This window comes from Canis aureus, chromosome 12 (assembly GCF_053574225.1).
Source record: "Canis aureus isolate CA01 chromosome 12, VMU_Caureus_v.1.0, whole genome shotgun sequence".
Classification (NCBI taxonomy): Eukaryota; Metazoa; Chordata; class Mammalia; order Carnivora; family Canidae; genus Canis; species Canis aureus.
This window is the reverse complement of record NC_135622.1, coordinates 53879962-53901135: the sequence shown is the minus strand read 5'-3', so window position 1 is coordinate 53901135 and position 21174 is coordinate 53879962. Positions and strand designations below refer to the sequence as shown.

Sequence of the window (21174 nt, the reverse complement as noted above, 5' to 3'; positions counted from 1 at the left end):
TTCTAGAAAAACCTTTTCGTGAGCTCCAAAAATTCCTTGGTATGGCACTCCAGAACGTTCATACACTAGCTCCAAGCTAACCATCTAGTCTTAAATAGAAATGTAGCCTCCACTCTAAGCTCTGTACACATAAATTTGTCATCATTCCCTGCTGTCATTAGGTATCTTGTCTCAGTAAAATACTCTCTCTTTTCTTCCTTGCAAGGTACATTCCTACTCATGTTTCAATACCAAGACACGCACAAGTCATCCTGGACTCATCCGTTTCTTCAGCCTCCACAGCCAGCAGAGGTCATCTGTCCCAAAAGCCAAGTTCATCATCCACTTGGCTTATAAACAAGTAGACTCTAGCTGCCCAGCACTATTGAGTCTAGGCTTCACACTGATATCTGTGGTTGCCTAGAACCTGCTATGGAATGGCCATACAATGGTCAGTAGAGGCAAGTGAACTTTCTGGGGGTTTAAATTATTTGACCTCATCACCAGTGTCATCAGAAAGGGTCCCCCCCCTTACTATTTTTAATGATATTTTAAAATAACTAAATAACCCAACAGTTACCAAGAATATAGAGTGTAAAGAAACACAACTCTAAGTTATTTTTCCTGCAGGAGCTGGGGCCTGTGTAAGGGGCAGAATGATATTATGGTAACAGATGTAAGGACTGAGCATTTTGCTTCTTTGGACACTTAAGCTTTTCACTGTTTATTAAAAACAGGTTTATCACTGAAAGACTATAGAGTGAGATTAAGAAATAGACATTTTGGGGTGCCTAGGTGGCTCAGTTGGTTAAGTGTGAGACTTGGGCAGCCCCGGTGGCCCAGAGGTTTAACGCCACCTGCAGCCCAGGGCGTGATCCTTGAGTCCCACACCAGGCTTCCTGCGTGGAGCCTCATTCTCTCTCTGCCTCTCTCTCTCTCTCTGCCTCTCATGAATAAATAAATAAAATCTTTTAAAAAAAAAAAGTGTGAGACTCTTGATCTCAGCTCAGGTTTTGATCTCAGGGTCATGAGTTCAAACACCGCATCAGGCTCCATGATGGGTGTAGAACCCATTTAAAAAAAAATACAGGGAAACCAAGTGGGGGAAAATTAGAGAGGCAGATAAACCATGAGAGACTCCTAACTCTGGGAAACAAAGAAAGGGTTGTGGAAGGGGAGTTGGGTGGGGGGATGGGGTGACTGGGTGAGGGGCACTAAGGAGGGCACTTGATGAGATGAGCACTGGGAGTTATACTATATGTTGGCAAACTGAATCTAAATAAAAAAATTTAAGAATTAAAAAAATGTTAAAATACAAGTTTCATTTCACACTGAATAAACCTAATAGACCTATTTTCCTTAAACTCTTCCAGGATAGAGAAAAGTAGTAAGAGGAAAAAAATTTGACAAAATCAGAGTGAAAAATTGCAATTTCTTCACTAGCTCGAGTAGCCACAAAGTACTTTTATTCTTAACCTTCTATTTTGAAGCCCATGGCATTAACACATCATTCACATATGTATTTCTATAATAAGCAATCAAAGATTTTGTAAAACTATTCCCTGACAGCAATTAGTAACTTTTTTTTTAATGTGGATTTTGTAAAATAAAGTTAAGTGACTAAATTATTCTAGCACTCCATAAGTGTGTATTGAGCATCTGTTTTGTAGGCCCTCTGGAAAAATGAGAGAGAACATGAGCCAGGCTCAAAGAAATCATATTTAGGATAGGAGATAAGAAGGTGGGAAGGGGGAGAAACGGAGGAGTCATCCCTGACAGCTGTGAATCCTACTGGGTCTACCTTTGAAATATATCCAGACTCTACCCAATTTCCACCACATTCATGGCCACCACCCAATTCCAAGCCATACTGCCCCTCTCGTATGGCAGTGGTTCTAAATGGTCTCCCGATTGGCAGACAGCACAGAGCTCACCAAACACAAGCATTCCATGGGCCCCACTGCATATGCCAATCCCATTGCAGCTAGCATGAGCCACATTCCAGCCAATGAAAGCTGAGCAGAGGACACCTGTTTCTTTTCTGATCCAAGGCAATGATATAACCCACATGCATCATTTTCCAGCCTCCATTCTTTCCCAGCCATGGCAGTCGAGGAGGATGCAAGGCCCAGATGGCATCAATACAAGATGGTAGAGCTTCCCTCAGCCTGAATGCTAAGTGACTTTGTGGTAGACAACCCTTGACAGGCTCTTCCTGGATTAGGAGCATGAAGGAATATTAACCTTTGTTGTGTTGAGCCACTGTGATCCTGGAGCTAAGTGGGTAGTCCAGCACTCCCCAGTAGCAAAGTGGTATTTTAGACACATAAATCTTATCATGTCACTCCTCTGCTCAAATCTATTTAATAGCTTCCCAATTCACCAAGAGTAAAACTCAGCCTTCAAGGCCCTAGGAAGCCCACCATGGTTTGTTCTTCACCCCACCTGACCTGTCTAATCCTACTTTCTCTCTTTTTCTACCCTCTCACTCCACTCCAGACAGACTCACTTCCATGCAGTCCCTCTGCTTGAGATGTTCTCCAGGTATCCTCATGGCTCGTCCCTGAGGACTTGGCACAAGTGTCACCTCATCAGAGGCCTCGACTGACTGTAAAAGCTAGCCCTCCCTCCACCCTTAACCCATCTCTCTCTCTCTCCCTCTCTCTCTCTCTCTCTTCTTATCCTGTATTAGCTTTTTCCCAGAACTGACAAATTTTGTTTCCACGTGCTGACAGTCACTGTTGTATTCCCAGAACCCCAAACCCAGAATGTGGCTCGTACATAACCACCACCCAATCTGTTGAAATGTGTAAGTGAATGAATGGATGAATGACAACATTTAAAAGGCAGAAGAGCAGAGGCAGAGTTGCAGAGGTGGGAAAGCCGGTGCTCCATGGTATATGTGTAACCATCAGGAAGCACTGCAGGTCAGAAAGAGCAGAGGTCTAAAAGGACTCAGTAGAAAATGCGCTGGCCTTACAAACTACTTTGTTGGGTCAGTTGATTTTGCCATCCTTTAAAAAGATGTAAAAGCCAATCAGAACTAAAGGCTATAAACAAAAACTGGCAGGAGGCTGAATCTGAATCTGACCTGTAGGCCATAGCTGGGTGACCCCCTAACCTACAGTATTAAAAAGCTATCACTGGAAAGAAGAACTGAGAATAAACTGTAAGTGACCTTGAGTACCAGGCTAGTTACAGAACCTGAAGTATAGGAATTAGAAGCCGCTGAAGGCAACCCGTACATACTGAGGATTACAATAACAGAAAGATGCCTTATTCAGTTCCCATTTAAAAAGACATGTCGAAGAACCTTTTTTGAAGAAAAATATGAAACTGAGCAAAAAAATGTCATTCTTTCTCAAGCCTTGCTTCATCTGTCTTCATCTCTGGACTCAATTCAGAGTCCACAGGTCTGGAAGCATCCCTGACATCATCTCCTCCCCAGGTCATAAACCACTTTTAGGCCTTCCTATAGTGCTCTGTGCTTACCAGTGTCAAAGAAAATACCACACTCCATTCAAATTGTCTGCTCACCTGTACATCTCCTTGACTAACAGTGAGATCCTTCAGGTGGCAACTGTGTCTGTTAAACTCTCTATATTCCTAGCACCTCAATAATGTCAGGTACATCGGAGACAAACAGAAAACAGCTGTTCAATCTCACAACTCCGATCAACATACAGGGTAACGGGGGAAGAGAACCTTTAAAAGGGCATTGAAATGGCATGTTCTCAGCGCATGCCTAGAAACCTACGGTCCAGACTGTGCCAGAAGACTCCAATTTACCATTGACTCTGCAGCATCCTGTTCCTGGGAGAAGGCCTTTGGAGATTAAAACTGCAAAAGGATATTTAAAGGACTCAAAACAAACAAACCAGGACCAGACATATGCCATCAGGACAATGATCAGAAACTGCACAGAAGAGGCGCAAGGACATTAAGCTAGTGATCGCTTTGAGTGTATTCATTTGATATACATCCTGTGAATACATGATGAACATTTGCCTTGGGCTGGGTGCTGGCAATACAGACAAATTAGATCAGGTCCCTGCCCCTGGGCATGTGAAAGGCTAATGAGAAATACAGAAAGAGATAAAGAACATTAAAAAGAGGCAGGATTATTATCAAAAAGCAATAAGGTAAAGAGGAGATACTGTCGAGGCCTCAAGAAGGGGAGCTATGGGGGCACCTGGGTGGCTCATTGGTTGAGCCTCTGCCTTCAGCTGAGGTCATGATCTCAGGGTCCTGGGATCAGGCCCTGCATTGGGCTCCCTGCTCAGCGGGGGTTCTGCTTCTCCCTCTCCTGTGATCTCTCTCATTCTCACTCTCATATAAATAAATAAAAATCTTTAGTAGTAGAAGAAAAAGAAGAAGAAGAATGAGGAGGAGGAGGAGGAGGAGGAGGAAAAAGAAGAGGAGGAAGAAGGGGAAGAAGAGGAAGGAGAGGAGAAGGAGAAGAAGAGAGCTATGTCCCAGCTGAAGGTGAGCAGCTGGGAGGCTGGGAAACATGTGCTACAGGCGGCCACTCTTGAAGTGAATCCTCAGCAGTGAGGAGGCATGAAGATAGAAAAAGCATCCCAAGAGCCACCAGGTCAAAGGAGCAAGTGGGGAACCTGAGAGTCAATTGGCTTGACCAGAATATGAGCACAAGTAAAGGTCCATCAGGGAATGAGGAAGAAGAACCAGGCAGCGGTGACAACACAGATGGCCTGTCTGCCAGGCTGGTGGGACGGTGCTTTATCATGGTGACTGGGAAGGAAGGGGTGAATGCACGGAACATGAGCAGAAGTTGGCACAATCAGTACTATCGTTTTCAGGTAATGGCTTGATGCAAAATTCACTAAGACAACTTTCCTCATCTGCATGTTCCTTCAGGCTGATCAATTTTACAAAGCAGATATATATTTTTAAATTTTATTTTACAGAAAGAGAGAGAGGGAGGGAGGGAGGGAGGGAGGGAGGGAGGGAGGACATGCTTGCAAGTAGAGGGAGTTGGCAGAATGAGAGGGAAACAGAGAATCACCCATCTCTCCCTCCTGCTTTTCAACCACAAATATTTCCCCACTTACCAAATGCTAGCCCTGGTCTTGGCACAGGAGATACAAAGGTAAATTAAAGCATGATCTCTATGTGGGAAAAATATAGATCATACTGGGAAACCAAACACAAAAATAAGCACTTATAAAACGTAACCAGTATAAATGAATTATGTGGGTGCACCAAGAAAAAATATCTTAGCAAGGCAAGAAAGCTTTTACAAAGGAGCTAACACCTGAACCACGACTTGGCGGATGTGCAAGAATTCATGTGGACAAGGTGGGCGGGGTGGATTTTGGGCAGAGACAGCAGCATGGGGACTTAAAAAAGGCTTTTTATAAAAGAGAAATGTTCTGTGCCTGTGACTCTAGAACATCTGAGGGCTAGAATACCCTCCTCTGCAAACCCGCAGCTCACCACCTCGGAGAATCTCGGGGGTGGGCGGGTGGAGGAATGGGTTCAGAACAGCAGCTAACAGTGCATTTGGGAAAAGAGGAAGAAGTGTTTTTGAAAAAGATCAAACAATCCCAGGAGTTTGATGCCCCATGGCTCCCCCTCAATCCCCTTGCCATGAAAAGCTAGACACCTCCTCCTCCAGTCTCACTCCCATGCCAGACCCAGACAGCCACTGTTCTAGGGGCAAGGAGAAGACCATGGTGGCAGGAGCAGAAACTCTCTGTGCTGGGGCAGGAGGCTGTCCCACAGGGGAAGAGATACAAAGGAGGGCTGGGGTGACCAAGGGTGCCATAGTGAGGCTCTTACACATTCTCCCTTAGGTCAGTGGGCTTCAACTGAGGAATGTGCCCCAGCAGCACACAAAGTTTTTTGAAGGGTTCACCAGTACAGAGAGTTTCTAAATCTTCACCTTCTCTAAATCTTCTGTCCTAAAACTGATCTTGAGAATAATTCTGGAGGTCAAGGTGTCAAATCTATTTTCTTTCTCAGCTCCCCCTTCACATAGGCCTTCTCCACTTATATAAGACAGACATGCATCACCTTCTTCCTGAATCGGACTCTGTTACATCCTTCTGGTTTCTAAAAAGTTCCAGAACACACAACAAGGGAGACTGAAAATACTGGTGTGTGACAGGACTCCAACTAGAAAATTCATTTTTCTTTGCATGTCACAAGGTTTCTGGTTCTTGTGCTTTCTACAAAATTTATGAAAGATCTAATTGAGTTGTCGGTTGATAAATCATCAAAAATAATTTTTAACAATAGACCATGATGTGAGTTTTAGCTGTTGAAAAGGGCAAAGACCTGAGTGGCACTGCTAGGACAAAACTCCCTCCCCAACCACTATGAACAAGGTTTTTAAATATTCATATCTATAAAAATGTAAAGTGGAAAGAACTAATGTTGAATGCAATTTCAATCTAGCAAGAAGTAACACTCATTGAAGGGCACATAAACTAATTAAAAAGCAATGTTTAAAGCTCTGCACATCTCATTAAGAGGTACATTTTATTTTTTTAATATTTTTTATTATTTATTTATTCATAGAGACAGAAAGAGAGAGGAAGAGACACAGGCAGAGGGAGAAGCAGGCATCATACAGAGAGCCTGACGTGGGACTCGATCCAGGGTCTTCAGGATCACACCCTGGGCTGCAGGCGGCGCTAAACCGCTGCGCCACCGGGGCTGCCCAAGAGGTACATTTTAAATATAATTTTAATTTTATCATTCTTATTTATCAAAAGTTAACACACCTATGTTGTTCTGATCAAATGCATGACTAAAACAATAATTCAGTACAGAATAATTTCTCTAAATAGTAGAGCTCTACGGTCACAAGAAAAAATTTAAATGTTAATTTGTTTGTATTTATTAGTTGTATTATTTCTGATACAGAAAAATGACTTTTAAGCATAAAAACACTACACTGTGCTACAATTACATGCAAGTAAACTATAGAAACTCCTGGCCCAAAGACAACTCTGCTCGTTTGCTCACTGACTCCCAAACTAACAGACATGACCAGACTCTAGGGGGACGTCTAGCAGCTTAAGGCTAGGTCTCTAGGATGACCAGTGTCTCTAAAGATTGCTTCCTGAGAAAGCTCAAAACTGCCAGTAGAATTTACTGTTTGTTCTAGCCAAAACCCAGGGAGAGACCAGCAGGCCCCTGAACCCCCTTCTTGGAGCAGGCACTTTAGAAAGCTTGCCATTATAAATCCTTTCTCTGCCTCTTTGAGATGTAAATGTGCTACCAAGCAGCACAGTCCCCTTGAGACCCTGGAAGTATCTCTTTGAAATGCAGACACTCAGGGAGATTGCCCTAGTTCCCCATCCTGTGGGAGGGTAAAGCACTCAATCCAACTTGCACAACTATCTTCGGTCAAAAAGACATAAGAAGGTGGGGTTTCTCTTCCAGGTCAGTGTCACTTGGCAGACGCAGGGGATGGCCCAGTCCTGTGCCCCAAGCCAGACCCCGACCCGGCAGGGCCTCTCCTGTAGCACACCTCAGCACTCAAAGTCTCCTGCCTTTTGTTTCAGAGGAGTTGAACTCAATTAATGTACACTGTCCTCCCTGCTGTGGCAGTTATCACTAAATAAAATCTGTCTTTATCGACTTTAACTGGTGCCCTGCTTTATTTTTCTTGGACTAAAGAAACAGTACAAATCATTTGAGAGAAAGGAAAGATGCAGCCTTCCTAACCGCTAAAGATGTGCTTGTTTTGGATTTTTTAAAGGGACAGAGGTGATTATCAAGTCGCTATTTACTGTGGATTACCCTGGGGACAAAGAGAGCTCCGTAACAGTTTTACATTAGTGTCAACATTTAAAATATAGAGAATCACATCATCCTTTGTACCTGTTTAAAATAAGATTTAAAAAATCTTACATATCAAGGACTATGGTCTGAATGTTTGTGTCCCCTCCCAATTCATATGCTGAAATCCAATCCCCCCACAAAAGCGATGGCCTTTGGGAAGTACTTAGGTCAGGAGAGTGGAGCCCCTGTTACACGGATTAGCACCTTCAAAGCAGACTCAGAGAGAGCCTCCTGTCCCTTCACTACATAAGGACATGGGGAGGAAGTACCAACCATGGACCAGGAGAAGGGCCAGAATTCAACTCTGCTGGTACCTTTATCTTGAACACTGTTCCCCTAAAGTATGATTTTTAGACCACCTGCATTGAAATAACTGAGCACTATTTCAAAAATGAGAATTCCTGGGCCCTTGTTAGACTCCCGACTGCATGTGAGGTTAGGGAAGTCACTGGTATTGGTGGAAAGAAACCCCTGTCTTTTGCAAAAGCTTCCCTTGGTTAATTCTAAGAGCAATGGAAGCATGTGAACCATCACTGCAAGCTCTGGGGGCTTGAAACTTCCGAAGGACCCAGTGAACTGGCTGACAGTGAGTGGTATCCAGAAGCATGTGGCTCCTGGAACAGCAGCTCAAGGGAAGTAAGGAGGTCACTGAAAGAGTCCAGACAGATTGTGGGGTAGGGAAGGGGGAGACGAAAGAAGGCGGCAGTTCTGAATTTAGGTGATAACAGTGTGTGTGTGTGTGTGTGTGTGTGTGTGTATAACTAAAAGACACCGATATGCTGTCCTGGGCTAGCTGCCTGAGCATCACTTCCCCTGATATATGTAGTCAGGAACCTAATCAGCAGACCCAGCAGTTTCTAAACCTTTTTGTTCAAGACCCAGGGTAAGAAGCACACTGCATAGCCAAACTCAGTATCAGCACCTATGTATGTATGAATATACTAAGAACAAACAAAAGTTCCTCAACAATACAACTACTGTGGTGAGATGCATACTGATGGTTTCTGATGTTAATCTACAGTCTAGTCTTTTTGGTTTGTTTTTAATGTCGGTCACAACACTTAATTACAGGACTCACTAATGGAGTATATAACTCAGTCTGTAAAACACCTGCAAATCTGCTCCAATGATAACAGGATGACTTGCAGGGGGGTCAGCAAACGTCAAGGCTACAAACGAGGTATCAAACTGTCTAAGTTAGATTTAATTGACTTCATTAAAGAAATTATTTTTTTATCAATCGCATATTTTTATCAATTGCATACCACTAATTTCTATATGGATACTCAATGCTGCATATATGTCTTATTTGTGTGTCTGCTTTCCTTATTAGATTATGAGATCCATCAGAACAGGACCCATATCTTATTCATTTTTTATTCTCAGTACTTAGCATGTAAGCACTGTTTCTGTTTATATTTTTATATATGTTTATATTTTTATATATATTTATATATAAAATATATATTTATTTTTATATTTTTGTTTTGTTTATATTTTTGTGTTTATATTTTTATATATATGTTTATATTTTTTAAGATTTATTTATTTATCTTAAAGAGTAGGGGGCACTTGGGTGGCTCACTCGGTTAAGTGTCTGCTTCAGCTCAGGTCATGATCCCAGAGTCCTGGGATTGAGCTCTGCACTGGGCTCCCTGCTCAGCAGAGAGTCTGCTTCTCCCTCTCCCTCTATCCCTTCCCCCTCCCCTCCTGCTCATGTTCTCTCTCTCAAATAAATAAAATCTTTTAAAAAAAAGAGAGAGAAAGAGTGTGTGTGTGTGGAGGGAGGGGCAGAGGGAGAGGGAGAGAGAGAATCTGAAGCAGACTCCCTGCTGAGTGCAGAGGCCACTGTCTCTGATGTGGGATTCGATCTCACCACCGTGAGATCACAATCTGAGCCAAAACCAAGAGCAGGATGTTTAACCAACCGCGCCATTCAGGCCCCTTTAAGCACTGCTTTTAAATTATAAAATATTATGAAATAGTATCTTAAATATTATGCACAGAAAATGAAAATTTAGAAGTCATAAAAATTTTGCTTTAATATAGCTAATTAGATATTCAACCACAAAAATGAGAATGCATGGTTTGTCACCTTCAATTATATACTTAACAGAAAATCGATGTTTTAACTTTGTTTTTTGCTTTAATTATCAATTGCTTATATAATAAAAATGAATGATGCAGGACAGAAGCCACTTTATCTCTGCCTTTTGCCTTGTAGAATAACCACAGAAATACTATTATTCTTCAGCAAGTGTGAATGGTCCTATCTTTTTTACTATTTGCTTTTGGCAGTGACAAAAGGTAATCATTCCTAAGTTTTTCAATAGCTAGAAGGTCACCTTTATCTTAATAGAGAAAGGCATAAAGAATGTTAGAAATGAGATGAAATATTACTGCAATCAGTAATGAATACTACCATCCATTGCTGTTGTGCATATATAGGTTTTAACAGGATCTGAAGTACTCATTCACATTTTCCATTTAAAAATCTTTTCCAAAAAAATAAAATAAAAAATAAAAATAAAAAAATAAAAATCTTTTCCTATCATATGCATCCATGGGAATCACAATACAAATTGTAATTAAAATCATTTTTTAAAAAAGATTTTATTTATTTATTCATGATAGTCACAGAGAGAGAGAGAGAGAGAGGCAGAGACATAGGCAGAGGGAGAAGCAGGCTCCATGCAGGGAGCCCGATGTGGGATTCAATCCCGGGTCTCCAGGATGGCGCCCTGGGCCAAAGGAAGGCGCCAAACTGCTGCGCCACCCAGGGATCCCTAAAATCATTTTAAGTAGAGCCATTCAACTTATATCTAAACCAAATGTAAATTTAAAAATCCAGATCCCAACATTTAAAACTACATAGGGTCATTCAAAATCAAAACTGTTTGCTAGAGTTTTGAAATTGGACTAAAATATTTTTTTTTAATGTTTTAACCTTGTAAGAATAAAACAGAAAGAGCAATAAAGAAGGGGAATTGACCAATACTTGAGTATCTACTTGCACCAAGATCTTTATATATGTTATTTTATTTAATCCTCACCATAGTTACTCATGTTCCAGATATTGCAGGGATCTTCCTTATATCCACTCAATATCATGTATGCCAAGAGCTGACTGCATCTGTGGAGGACCCACTCAGTGCTGCTCTGGGACTTTTTTTTGTTGTTGTTAATTCAAAAGATTTTATGAGATACAGTCTAATGACCGTATGAAAAAAAAAAAATCAAAGCCCACATTTGGTTTACTTAATAAGGAAACAATGATTTAGATGCTGCACATAAATGACTCCTAAGATGAGAAGAGCAGTGTGCTCCCAGTGGGCCACAAACAGCCTTTCCATATAAAATCTAAGGAGGTTCTCAAGAGTCTAAAGCACTGTGGTCAGGGTGGCGATCAATACCTGTCCATAATAATGATCTGTGTAGTGGGGTTCTCAAGAAACATTACACTCAATCATCCAAAATATCTTCATCCAGGTTGATGTCTGTTGTGTCAATATCTTCTAATTCCAAATTATCCAGATCTACTTCCAGTTCGAGAACTAGATCATTCAGCAGATCTCACTCGTCTCACCACAGTGATTATTAGTTCAGGCAAATCCAGATCAAAGCCAGTCAGTATCTGACAGACCAGGGCCACAGGGATGGGTTCCGGGGTGATCTTATCAGCAGAAAACTTAGAATTTCTGTGGGAAACTTTCTCACACTATCTGGTTGGATGTAAATTAGGAAGCAATGCAGCCCCAGTTACTTCCAGCCATCACACTGAATAAAGCAAAGAACACTATGATAAAGTTTAACATCATAAGAATCATAAGACAGCAGTGGAGAGAGATGGAAAGAAATTGGCTCCTTGATGACCACTTGCTGCTGGATCAGCCAACCCTGAAGTGAGGCCCACCTGTGGACCTTTCCGTTCATTAGCAGTAAATTTTCTGGTCAATTAAGCCAATTTAATTGGACTTTTTTTACTTGTGTCTAAAAACATTCTGAAATTAATCTGTATTTACATAGTTGTGATGATTGTTCCCCATGATACAGTGAGGAAAACTCAGAAGATAGAGTAATTTTCCCAAAGTCAAGCTGGATGGGAACTCAGATCTGACTATATATACCTATGTCTTTCTCCATCACCATGCTACCATTAAAAGAACTTAAGATATGTCAAAGATCCATCAATTCAATTCAACTCAATTATGCTGAGAAGCCACAATATTAATGTATGAAACTTCTCTGGTTTTCCTGGGTCAGTGGTGATTTAAAATTGTTTTTCTCTCTTCTCCTCATGAGAATTTTTAACACCTGCTCATTGCTGGCATTAATGTCTCACAGTCTTTACACACAGAGGTGGCATTAAAATCCCTCATCAGGGATCCCTGGGTGGCGCAGCGGTTTAGCGCCTGCCTTTGGCCCAGGGCGCGATCCTGGAGACCCGGGATCGAATCCCACGTCAGGCTCCCGGTGCATGGAGCCCGCTTCTCCCTCTGCCTGTGTCTCTGCCTCTCTCTCTCTCTCTGTGTGACTATCATAAAAAAAAAAAAAAAGTTTAAAATCCCTCATCAGACCAAGTATACTAGACAAAAATTGGTTATACTTTGATTAAGGAACTTTACTAGGTAATTTAACAGGGGGAAAAAGGTTAATTAGTATATGGTATTTCCTCAAAAAAGACTTGTAAAAATGCACTATGAAAACAAATACATACAGCACGCATGCCTGTACTAAAATAATTATCACAAAAATCAAGTGAGTTTGGTGTTGAGGCCTTACCCTGGTTCCTCATCATCTCCCTGAAGACACTGCAATGACTACTGACAAAGCAAAAAGGCAACCTACTGATTGGGGGAAGAATATATGATTTATCTGATAAGGGGTTAATATCTAAAATATATAAAGAACTCATACTATTCAACACCAGAAAACAAAGCAAGACAAAACAAAAAACAGCACCAAATTATCTAATTAAAAAACAGGCAGAGTGCCTGAATAGACATTTTTCCAAAGAAAATATACAGATGGCCAACAAACACATGAAAAGATGCTTATCACTAATCATCAGGGTAATGAAAATCAAAACCACAATGAGATATCACCTCACAACTATCACAATGGCTAGTATCAAAAAGACAAAAAACAACAACAGTTAAAGAAAATGTGCAGAAAAGGAAACACTCATGCATAGTTGGTGGGAATGTAAACTGATACAATGAGTATGGAAAACAGTATGGACTATACTGCAAAAAATTAAAAACAGAAATTAAAAATAGAAATGCCATGTAATCCAGCCATTCCACTATTATTTATGCAAGGAAAACAAAAAACATTAATTTGGAAAAACAAATGCATGTCTATATTTGCTACAGTATTATCTACAACAGCCAAGGTATGGAAGCAACCCAAGTGTCCACTGACAGATGAATGGACAAAGATGATGTAGTTTAGATTCCCAATGGAGTATTACTCTGCCATAAAAAAGAATGAGATCTTGCCACTTGCGACAATAGAGGTGGTCCTAGAGGGTATTATGCTAAGTGAAAAAAATCAGACAAAAACAAGTACCATATAGAATCTAAAATATAAAACAAACAAAACTGAATCAGACCCACAAATACAGAGAACTGGTGGTTGCCAGAGGGGAAGGGGTGGGAGGATGGGAGAAATAGGCGAAAGGGTTCAAGAGCTACAAACTTCCAGGTATGAAATAAATAAGTCATTGGAATGAAAAGTACAGCATATGAGGTACAGTCAATAAAAATACAGTAACTGCATGGTAACAGGTAGTAATTACACTTATCGTGGTGAGCCCTGCACAATGCACAGAATTGCTTAATCGTTATGTTATCACCTAAAACTAATACAACACAGCATGTTGACTATACATCAATTTAAAAGACAAAAAGATGTTGCATTGGTCTTCACATTGGAGTTGCCCTGTTCCCAGGCTGGTACCTTCTGTTCCTTCTCCGGTAGTCACCAAAATGATCTTTCTAAAGTGAAAACCTGACAATGTCACTACCTGACTTAAAATCTATGTCTGATCCATGCCCAGAATAAAGTCTAAACTCTTTAGCCAGGTACATGAGAGTTTTCATTACCAGGCCTTTCTTTCTCTCTAGAGCCTCATTCACATGGTTTCATTTAATACCATTTTTCTTGTAGTTTACTGAAGGTACTAGGTTGTTTTGTTTTGTTGCCTTTATTAAAACTGTTAAATCTGTCTGGAGTGTTCCTCCTCTTCTAAGCTTTCCCTCTGTGGTACTCATGACAAATACCCTCCTTTATTAAGACTCCGCTCAAATACATTCTACTATGGGGCTTTTGCTGGCTATACCCCAGCTCTGTTGACCCCAATATTAACCATGTCTATCTTGCTTCTTTCATGATATCATGAATCATATATCAAATCATCCATTTATGATGATTCATTTATGAATCTTTCACTAATTTAACTCTTGACCAGCTTCATCTATGAAGAGTACCCCCAGCTGGCCAGTAGGCAGAAACAATCCTGAGCATCCTGAGATGGGTGCAATTAGACCAGGATCTTCCCGTGAGTACCAGTACTCAAAAAAGCAGTAGGCTTGGGTGCAGAGGAGAGGGCATCTTTTTCTTCCAAATTCCTTTGTTGCACAGGCTAGAAAAAGTATTAATAGACCAGCAATTAGGAGGTAAGTCTGTGTATAAGTTGAAGAGGTCCTAAAGCGGGCAGTCCAGGTGGCTCAGCAGTTTAGCGTCCCCTTCGGCCCAGGGCCTGATCCTGGAGATCCAGAATTGAGTCCCGCATCCGGCTCCCTGCGTGGAGCCTGCTTCTCCCTCTGCCTGTGTCTCTGCCTGCCCCCTCTCTGTGTGTGTCTCTCATGAATAAATAAAATCTTTAAAAAAAAAAAAAAAAAAAAGAGGTCCTAAAGTGAGAGGATGGCGTTGACGCGAGGAACAAAAACAGAGAAGTAAAGGGAGCCCACGTCGCTGAAGATCTACAGCTGAACCATAAACTCAGAACTGAGAAGTCAGCCAGAGAAGAGCATCTCAATAGGGAGGTTATTTTCAGACTTTTCTTCCCCACTGCTTTTTTTTCATGTTAAAATATGCTTTGGTATTTGCTGCACATTATTCTGAGGTTGTTTATTTATTCCTCTGTCTTCCTCCCAACTTCCACTCAATGTGGATTTAGAGCCTGCATGCTTCACGGGAAGGAGTGCACACTCCTCCTTGCACTTACTGACGAGGAGGCCTGCTAGGGCTAGAGATGTACACAGTGGCTTGGTGTCCCGCCAGACTCCTCCTCGGAAGCAGAGGTATCATCATTTAGGATCGGACTGGCCAATTTTCAATCTCTGTTACTAATTATTACCTTAGCCAGGCACAAACAGAGAATGAGTTTTCGGTTTGCCAGTCAGGCCAATAATCATGATCGCCCCAGAAGGGCTTTTGCAGCCAAATTTTTCAGGCAAGACTGCAGACACAAAGCAAGATCTTGGGAGCAGACCTCTATGTGAATCCTGCCTTTGCTACCTGTAGCTCACTAGACACTGGAGGTGTTATTCAACCTCTTTAATTCTCTTTCTTATTAAAATGATGATAAAATATTCACTTTCCAGGGCTGGCTGGATAATTCACAGAGTAACGTTACAATAAACCCTCTTCTGGCATCTGTTTGGAAGGCTGGATGTGAAGAGTTAAATGATGGCAACTGGTTCACCCCTACCAGGACTTGGGTGTGGCCTGGAGGTCTATGGGAGACTTCAGAAGGAAAGATCAGCTCCCCTTATCATTAGGGAGGGGACATGAACAGACATTTAAGAGCCAACTGTTAGACTTCTACATGTCCCCATACTCACAGTGAATGCATGTCCACAATCCATCTCTGAGGAAGCAGCCCAAAGGGGCCTATTAAAGACAGAGTATCTGCTTGGCCACAAACTGCTTCATAATCTGACCACAGCTGGTGGGATCAGGGGCCAGCACCGTAGCCAAGGGCAGCCACAGAGGCTGGACGATGACCTGCTTGATTTCTGAGAGTTCTGTCCCACAAGGCTGCTCGACACTGGATGGTGACACAATCAAAAAGGATCCTGTCTGGGGCAATTTTAACATGCACAGGGCGGGGCAGCGGTGGGGGGGTGGTGTCATTTGTGAGCGAGTGTGAGAATTCGGGGTGGAGGGTGGGAAGTGCAAGTGAGCAGGTTCACACCTCCAGGTCATGACTTGTCAGCTGTTCACTGAGACAGTTTCCCTCACTCCCCTTCTTTACAGGCACAGTATTCTTACTATAATGCCCCACTAACAGAAGTCATCGGACTGGGTGGCTTGGCAGAGGGGCTCCTTACAGCCTGAAACAAATGAATTGATCACAGAATTCTAAAGCATGGAGCACACTGCACATCTGTCCTTCCCTCTGTGTCTGAGCTAGTGCCTAATGCCAACCCCGGGCACGGCACACGGTTTCATTCTAAACCACGCACAGGTTTACAAATAAGAAGTATGGGCACAAGCATGAGGAAAGCTGAGGCTGAGCCCCTTGTGCCACTTTATGCTTTCAAATGTTCTACCCACTGAGCCATGTCTTGGTTGCTGACCCCCCAGAGGCACTTCAATTTTATATTTCTAGTGACTGCCTTCCAACTGCCCCAGTACCCTGACAGACATAATGTTATGGCTTTTAAGGCAGATTATTTATAGTAACAAGTGAAAATAAATTTGTAAACAGAGCTATAGTTTTTGTATAAATAGCATGTTTAGCACAAGATTTCAGAATACGACAGACTTAAATTCAAATCCTGGTTGTGTCACTTACTCGCTAGCAGTGTAGGGTAGGCCCCCTAACTACTTTGTGCCTCTTCTATGATCCATAAAATGGGTGCATCACCAATCCCACAGGGTTGATAGGGAGAGCTTATGAGATATTGTATGTAGTAGCTCCTCACACAACCCAAGCACTCAAAGGCTACTTTTTTCCCCTCCTGAAACAGTCGTCCTCCAGTCCATGCGTCACGCACAAGTGTCCATGGGCTTCTTGATGCTTCTCCACATCACATTCAAAATCACTTGTGTTTTGGGGGCTCTTCATAACACAGGCCCACTTGGACCAAACTCTCCAACTTCCTAAATGTAAGACAGACTTTACGGACTCACAAACCTACAAGATACATAATTACGTCCTGGATTTTATTTATTTCAGCTACAATGACCTTTCTTCTCAGCTCTGCGAGCAGAACTATCATGGAATGAGCATCAAATCTGGAACCAGGAGACCTGGGCGTGAAAATAGGATTGGATACTTACTCCTTATTAAAACTTGGGACAGTTATCCTTCAGTAATCTGGCCTTCCTGCTGGAGATGATAATGCCTGCTCAGTTACCACCCCTACAAGACCTCTGTGAATATCAGATGTCTTAATGTATAGGGAAATCATGACACTCAAACTCCATGATCACTTTCATGCTGCCTTGAATTCTTGGCTGTTTTTATGCATGTTTGCCTTGTGTTCCCAGATTGTAAGCTGACTGAAGGCAGGGATCACATCTCACATTCCTTTGGGTTTCCTCCATAGGACCAGCATCAGCCTCAGTATCAGGAGCAGAAGCATCATTAATGTATACCACTACCCAGGCATGCTTCCAATCCCTACACTGGTATTAGGTCATGAGATGAAGAACCCTAATATTTGTATGTCATCATATAGAAATTGCTGAACTGAAAAGGAAAGAATTCTAATATATGTTTTATGAACATATAAATCTTATTAAGGATAAAAAACAGGCATCTGGCAAGAGGAGGATAAACAGCAGGCTCAAGTACAGAGAAAGCTAAGGTATCGGAGGGGAGGTAGATTCGGCCAAAACATGTGGATTCTAGGGACAGGAGATTTATTAACATTTTAAGAGCTCAGATTAGGGTTACAATTAAACACTGGGAGAGGTGCTCATTAAAATGCTGGGGGTGGGCAGCATCCTGACTACATTTCCCTATTTTCCCTATTCTCTTAAATGATTATTGCTTTATATCTTCCCCTCTTTCAAATCTCCACAGTCCTTCCTTTATACTCACACACTCAGCTTTCTTTCTTCGCCTTTTTACTGAGAAAATAGAAGCATCGAGAAGCTAATGGTCTCCATCTCTAGCCACATCTGTGCCCATCAGCTCTGCCTTCCTCCTGCTATCACCAAGGGACACTGACGGAATCTTGTCCGAGGCCAATCCTTCCTCTGGGTGCTATGGCCCGTCCACTCTCACCAATTATAACAAAATTCTCCCCTCTCCTTCCAAAAGCATTTTTTTTTCATTCATTACTATGTCGTTTCCATCAATGGATTAAAATAAATTATTAAAAAAAAAAAAACAAAAAACCTTAGGGGTCAATCTTTGCTGGTTCTTCCTTCTCCTCAAGTCTTCATGTTGGAGTGCCCAGCAACTTCATCTTCTGCTTTCCTTCTCTACCCACTCACTCCCTTGGCTTTGACTCCTCGCTCTACGCTGATGATTCTAAAATGCATTTCTGCAGCCCAGACATCTCTGTTGACCTTCGGATTCATATATACAACTAATTGCCTGTCAACATCCTAACTGGGATGTTTAAAAGTCATATCGATATTTAAAAAAACAAAACAAAACAAAAAACTCTGAGATAATTATGAACTCACAAGACATTGCAAAATAGTACAAAGGGATCCCAAATACCCACGACCCAGCTTCTTCCAATGGTGACATTTTAAAAAGTCACATCAATTTTAATATTGTAACAAATTAACTCCTGACTGCCCTTCCCAAAAGTTTTTCCTTCCCAATCTTAGAAAATGGCACCTCCATCTTTATAGTTGTTCACAATAATCTTGACACCAACCTATATTAACTTTTCTCACATCTTACCTCAAATATATCAGTAAATTCCTTTGGTCCTCTCTTCCAATAAATCCAGAATTTGACCACTTTTCATCATTTTTTATTGCTACCACCTGAATCCAAACCACTCTCATTTTTTAAAAAAGATTATTTATTTATTTATTTATTTATTTATTTATTTGAGGGGAAGGGAAGGGGAGGGGAGGGGAGTGGAGGGGAGGGGAGGGGCAGAGACATAGGCAGAGGGAGAAGCAGACTCCCCGCAGGGAGCTTGATGTAGAACTCGATCCCAGGACCCAGGATCATTCCCTAAGCTGTAGGCAGACGCTCCTCTGCTGAGCCACCCAGGCGTCCCCACTGTTATCTTTTATTTGGAAAACTGCAACTGCCTTCTAAGTGATAGCCTTACTTTCTACCATTCTGCCTGCAATACTTTCAGGACAGCAGCAGAAGCAATCCTGCTAAAATGCTAGGTGTGATCAAACTCTCCAAATGGCTTCTCATTCATACAAGATTCTGCTCTCCTATTACCCTTTGACCAGACCTCACCTCCCATGGCTCTCCTCTCTCATCCCGTTCAGCCACACTGGCCTCCTTGCTCCAGCATGTTCTCTGTCAAGACTTTTCACTTCCTCGCCCATGTTATCTTGGATAACCACAGAACCCACTGCCACCTTACTTCCGTAAGGTCTCTGCTCGAATGTTACTTTCTTGGGAGGGTCTTTGACCATCTTATTTTAAAAGGTAATCATCCTGCATCTTGAGTCCTTTCCAGGTTTATTTTTCACTTGTACTGATTGTCATTTCACATGTTTGAACTTACTCATTCTTGTATATTGTATGGTTTCCACCTCTCCCTAATGCATTTTTCCCTAAGGTCACAGGTCTTTGTCCATTCTGTTCAGTGCTACAGACCCAGCACTGAGAGCAATTCCTTGATATGTAGTGATAATGATTTTCCATTGTTGTATAACAAATTACCCAATTTTAGAAACTTAAAAATTTATTATCTCATAGCTTCTATAAATCATGAATCTGGGTGTAGCTCCGAATCAAGGTCTTTCCTAAGGTTATAATCCAAAGACTGGTCAGGACTGTGATTTCATAGGAGGGCCTGACTGGGTGGCAGGAGGAGATCCACAACCACGTTTATCACACGGTTATCAGCAGCCTTGGTTTCTTGCCATACGGAGCTCTTCACAACACGTCAGCTATATTCCCCAGGAGTAAGTCACACAAGAGAAAGTGAGAAAGAGTACCTAAGAAGGAAGCCACAATCTTTCTGTAACCTAATTTTCTAAGTGGAAACCCATCATTTTTGCTGTATTCTGTTCATTAGTGGAAAATCAATAAATCCAGCCCACACTCTAGGAGAGGGGATTACACAGGGGATTAAATACTGGGAGGTAGGGATCATTAAGGGCCATCTTACAAGCTGTCTTCCCCAGCACTCAATAAATATTTGTTCAATGAATGAACAAATTAACCAATGATGTACACTGGAAAAAAAAGAAGATCCTAAGCCAAATGGGAAAATCAGGTTGACTTCTGTAGGAACTTATGGATTTTTTTACTCTTAATAAATGGAAAAAGGGCAGGAAGGACAAATAATCAAGTTTGGAAGTATAAACACCATGTAAAACCTTTAAGAGGAGAGACTTTCTTTTCTTTAGAACCTTGTAAGAGAAGGTCATTTTTCTCAGGACTATGTAGACTTTATTTATATATGAGTAAGTTATGTTACATTACATCAAGTTTCAAAAACTGTGTTCTCTATCCTTTTAAGTATTCTCTGTTCCCATTTATTCTGTACCTTTGACAGTTATAATAAAAAAAAAAAACCAACCAATTCCTTTTTAGGTTTTCTATTCTATGCTTATCTCCTAAGCTCCTGTTTTTTGCATTTTTGTCAAGATAGAATATGCTTATCAGACTAAACTTTCACCCTGGGAACCAGAAGAAAATAGTTCCTTAAAAGCAAAGGCATTCAAGAATAGAAATGAAAGGATAATGTTTACAACTATAATAATATGCACAGGCTAGCTAAGAGTCAGATGAGAGTAGTTTATACTGCACATTTGAAAATCTTGAAATAATCACTACTGGGTATCATTATTAACAAATATATGAAACAAAAGGCCTTCATAAATGTTGATTATGTCTTCCTTTCTACAGACAGCATTTATTAAACCCTTAAGTAGTACTTTTTACATTAACTTATAGTTCATCTGTTATACATGCATACATTTGTGCCAAATGACCATGAGCTTCTCAAGGGCAAACTTGGCAGTCTTTTGTTTATAGCACCTAGAACAATGGCAATGAAAAAGTGCTCACATAAATATTTCCTGAATGTATCTGGTATGAATAAAACTCATTCAGTTCAGAATCAAATGAGTCAAATGATGACTACACCAAAACTAGAGATCAATGGGAAAAATACTTATTATGAAATTTTAAATACTTTCATAGTTGAGGTTAATAGAATTATAAAATACTAACAGTGAATTCCATAAAATTGGTGGGTG

General features: G+C 41.3%; 1 protein-coding gene and 1 long non-coding RNA gene across 4 annotated transcripts in view; one reads left to right on the top strand and one right to left on the bottom strand.

The window, feature by feature from the left end:
- The window catches only part of NBAS (NBAS subunit of NRZ tethering complex), a 317777-nt gene that overhangs the window by 52801 nt on the left and 243802 nt on the right, over window positions 1–21174 (bottom strand). For 2 of the 3 annotated variants that reach the window (XR_013349722.1, XM_077844073.1), the window contains one exon: window positions 19632–19857. The exons of the other annotated variant lie outside the window; for it this stretch is intronic. Coding sequence is in view for 1 of the 2 variants with exons in the window: in XM_077844073.1 (XP_077700199.1) it covers window positions 19810–19857 (48 nt within the window). In the remaining variant the exon portion in view is untranslated. Of the gene's footprint in view, window positions 1–19631; window positions 19858–21174 lie in introns of those variants that run through there. 3 annotated transcript variants of the gene reach the window in all.
- Window positions 4396–7596, top strand: LOC144324714 (uncharacterized). Its single transcript, XR_013390147.1, has 3 exons — window positions 4396–4799; window positions 6523–6671; window positions 7393–7596. It is a non-coding gene; the product is annotated as an uncharacterized LOC144324714 (long non-coding RNA).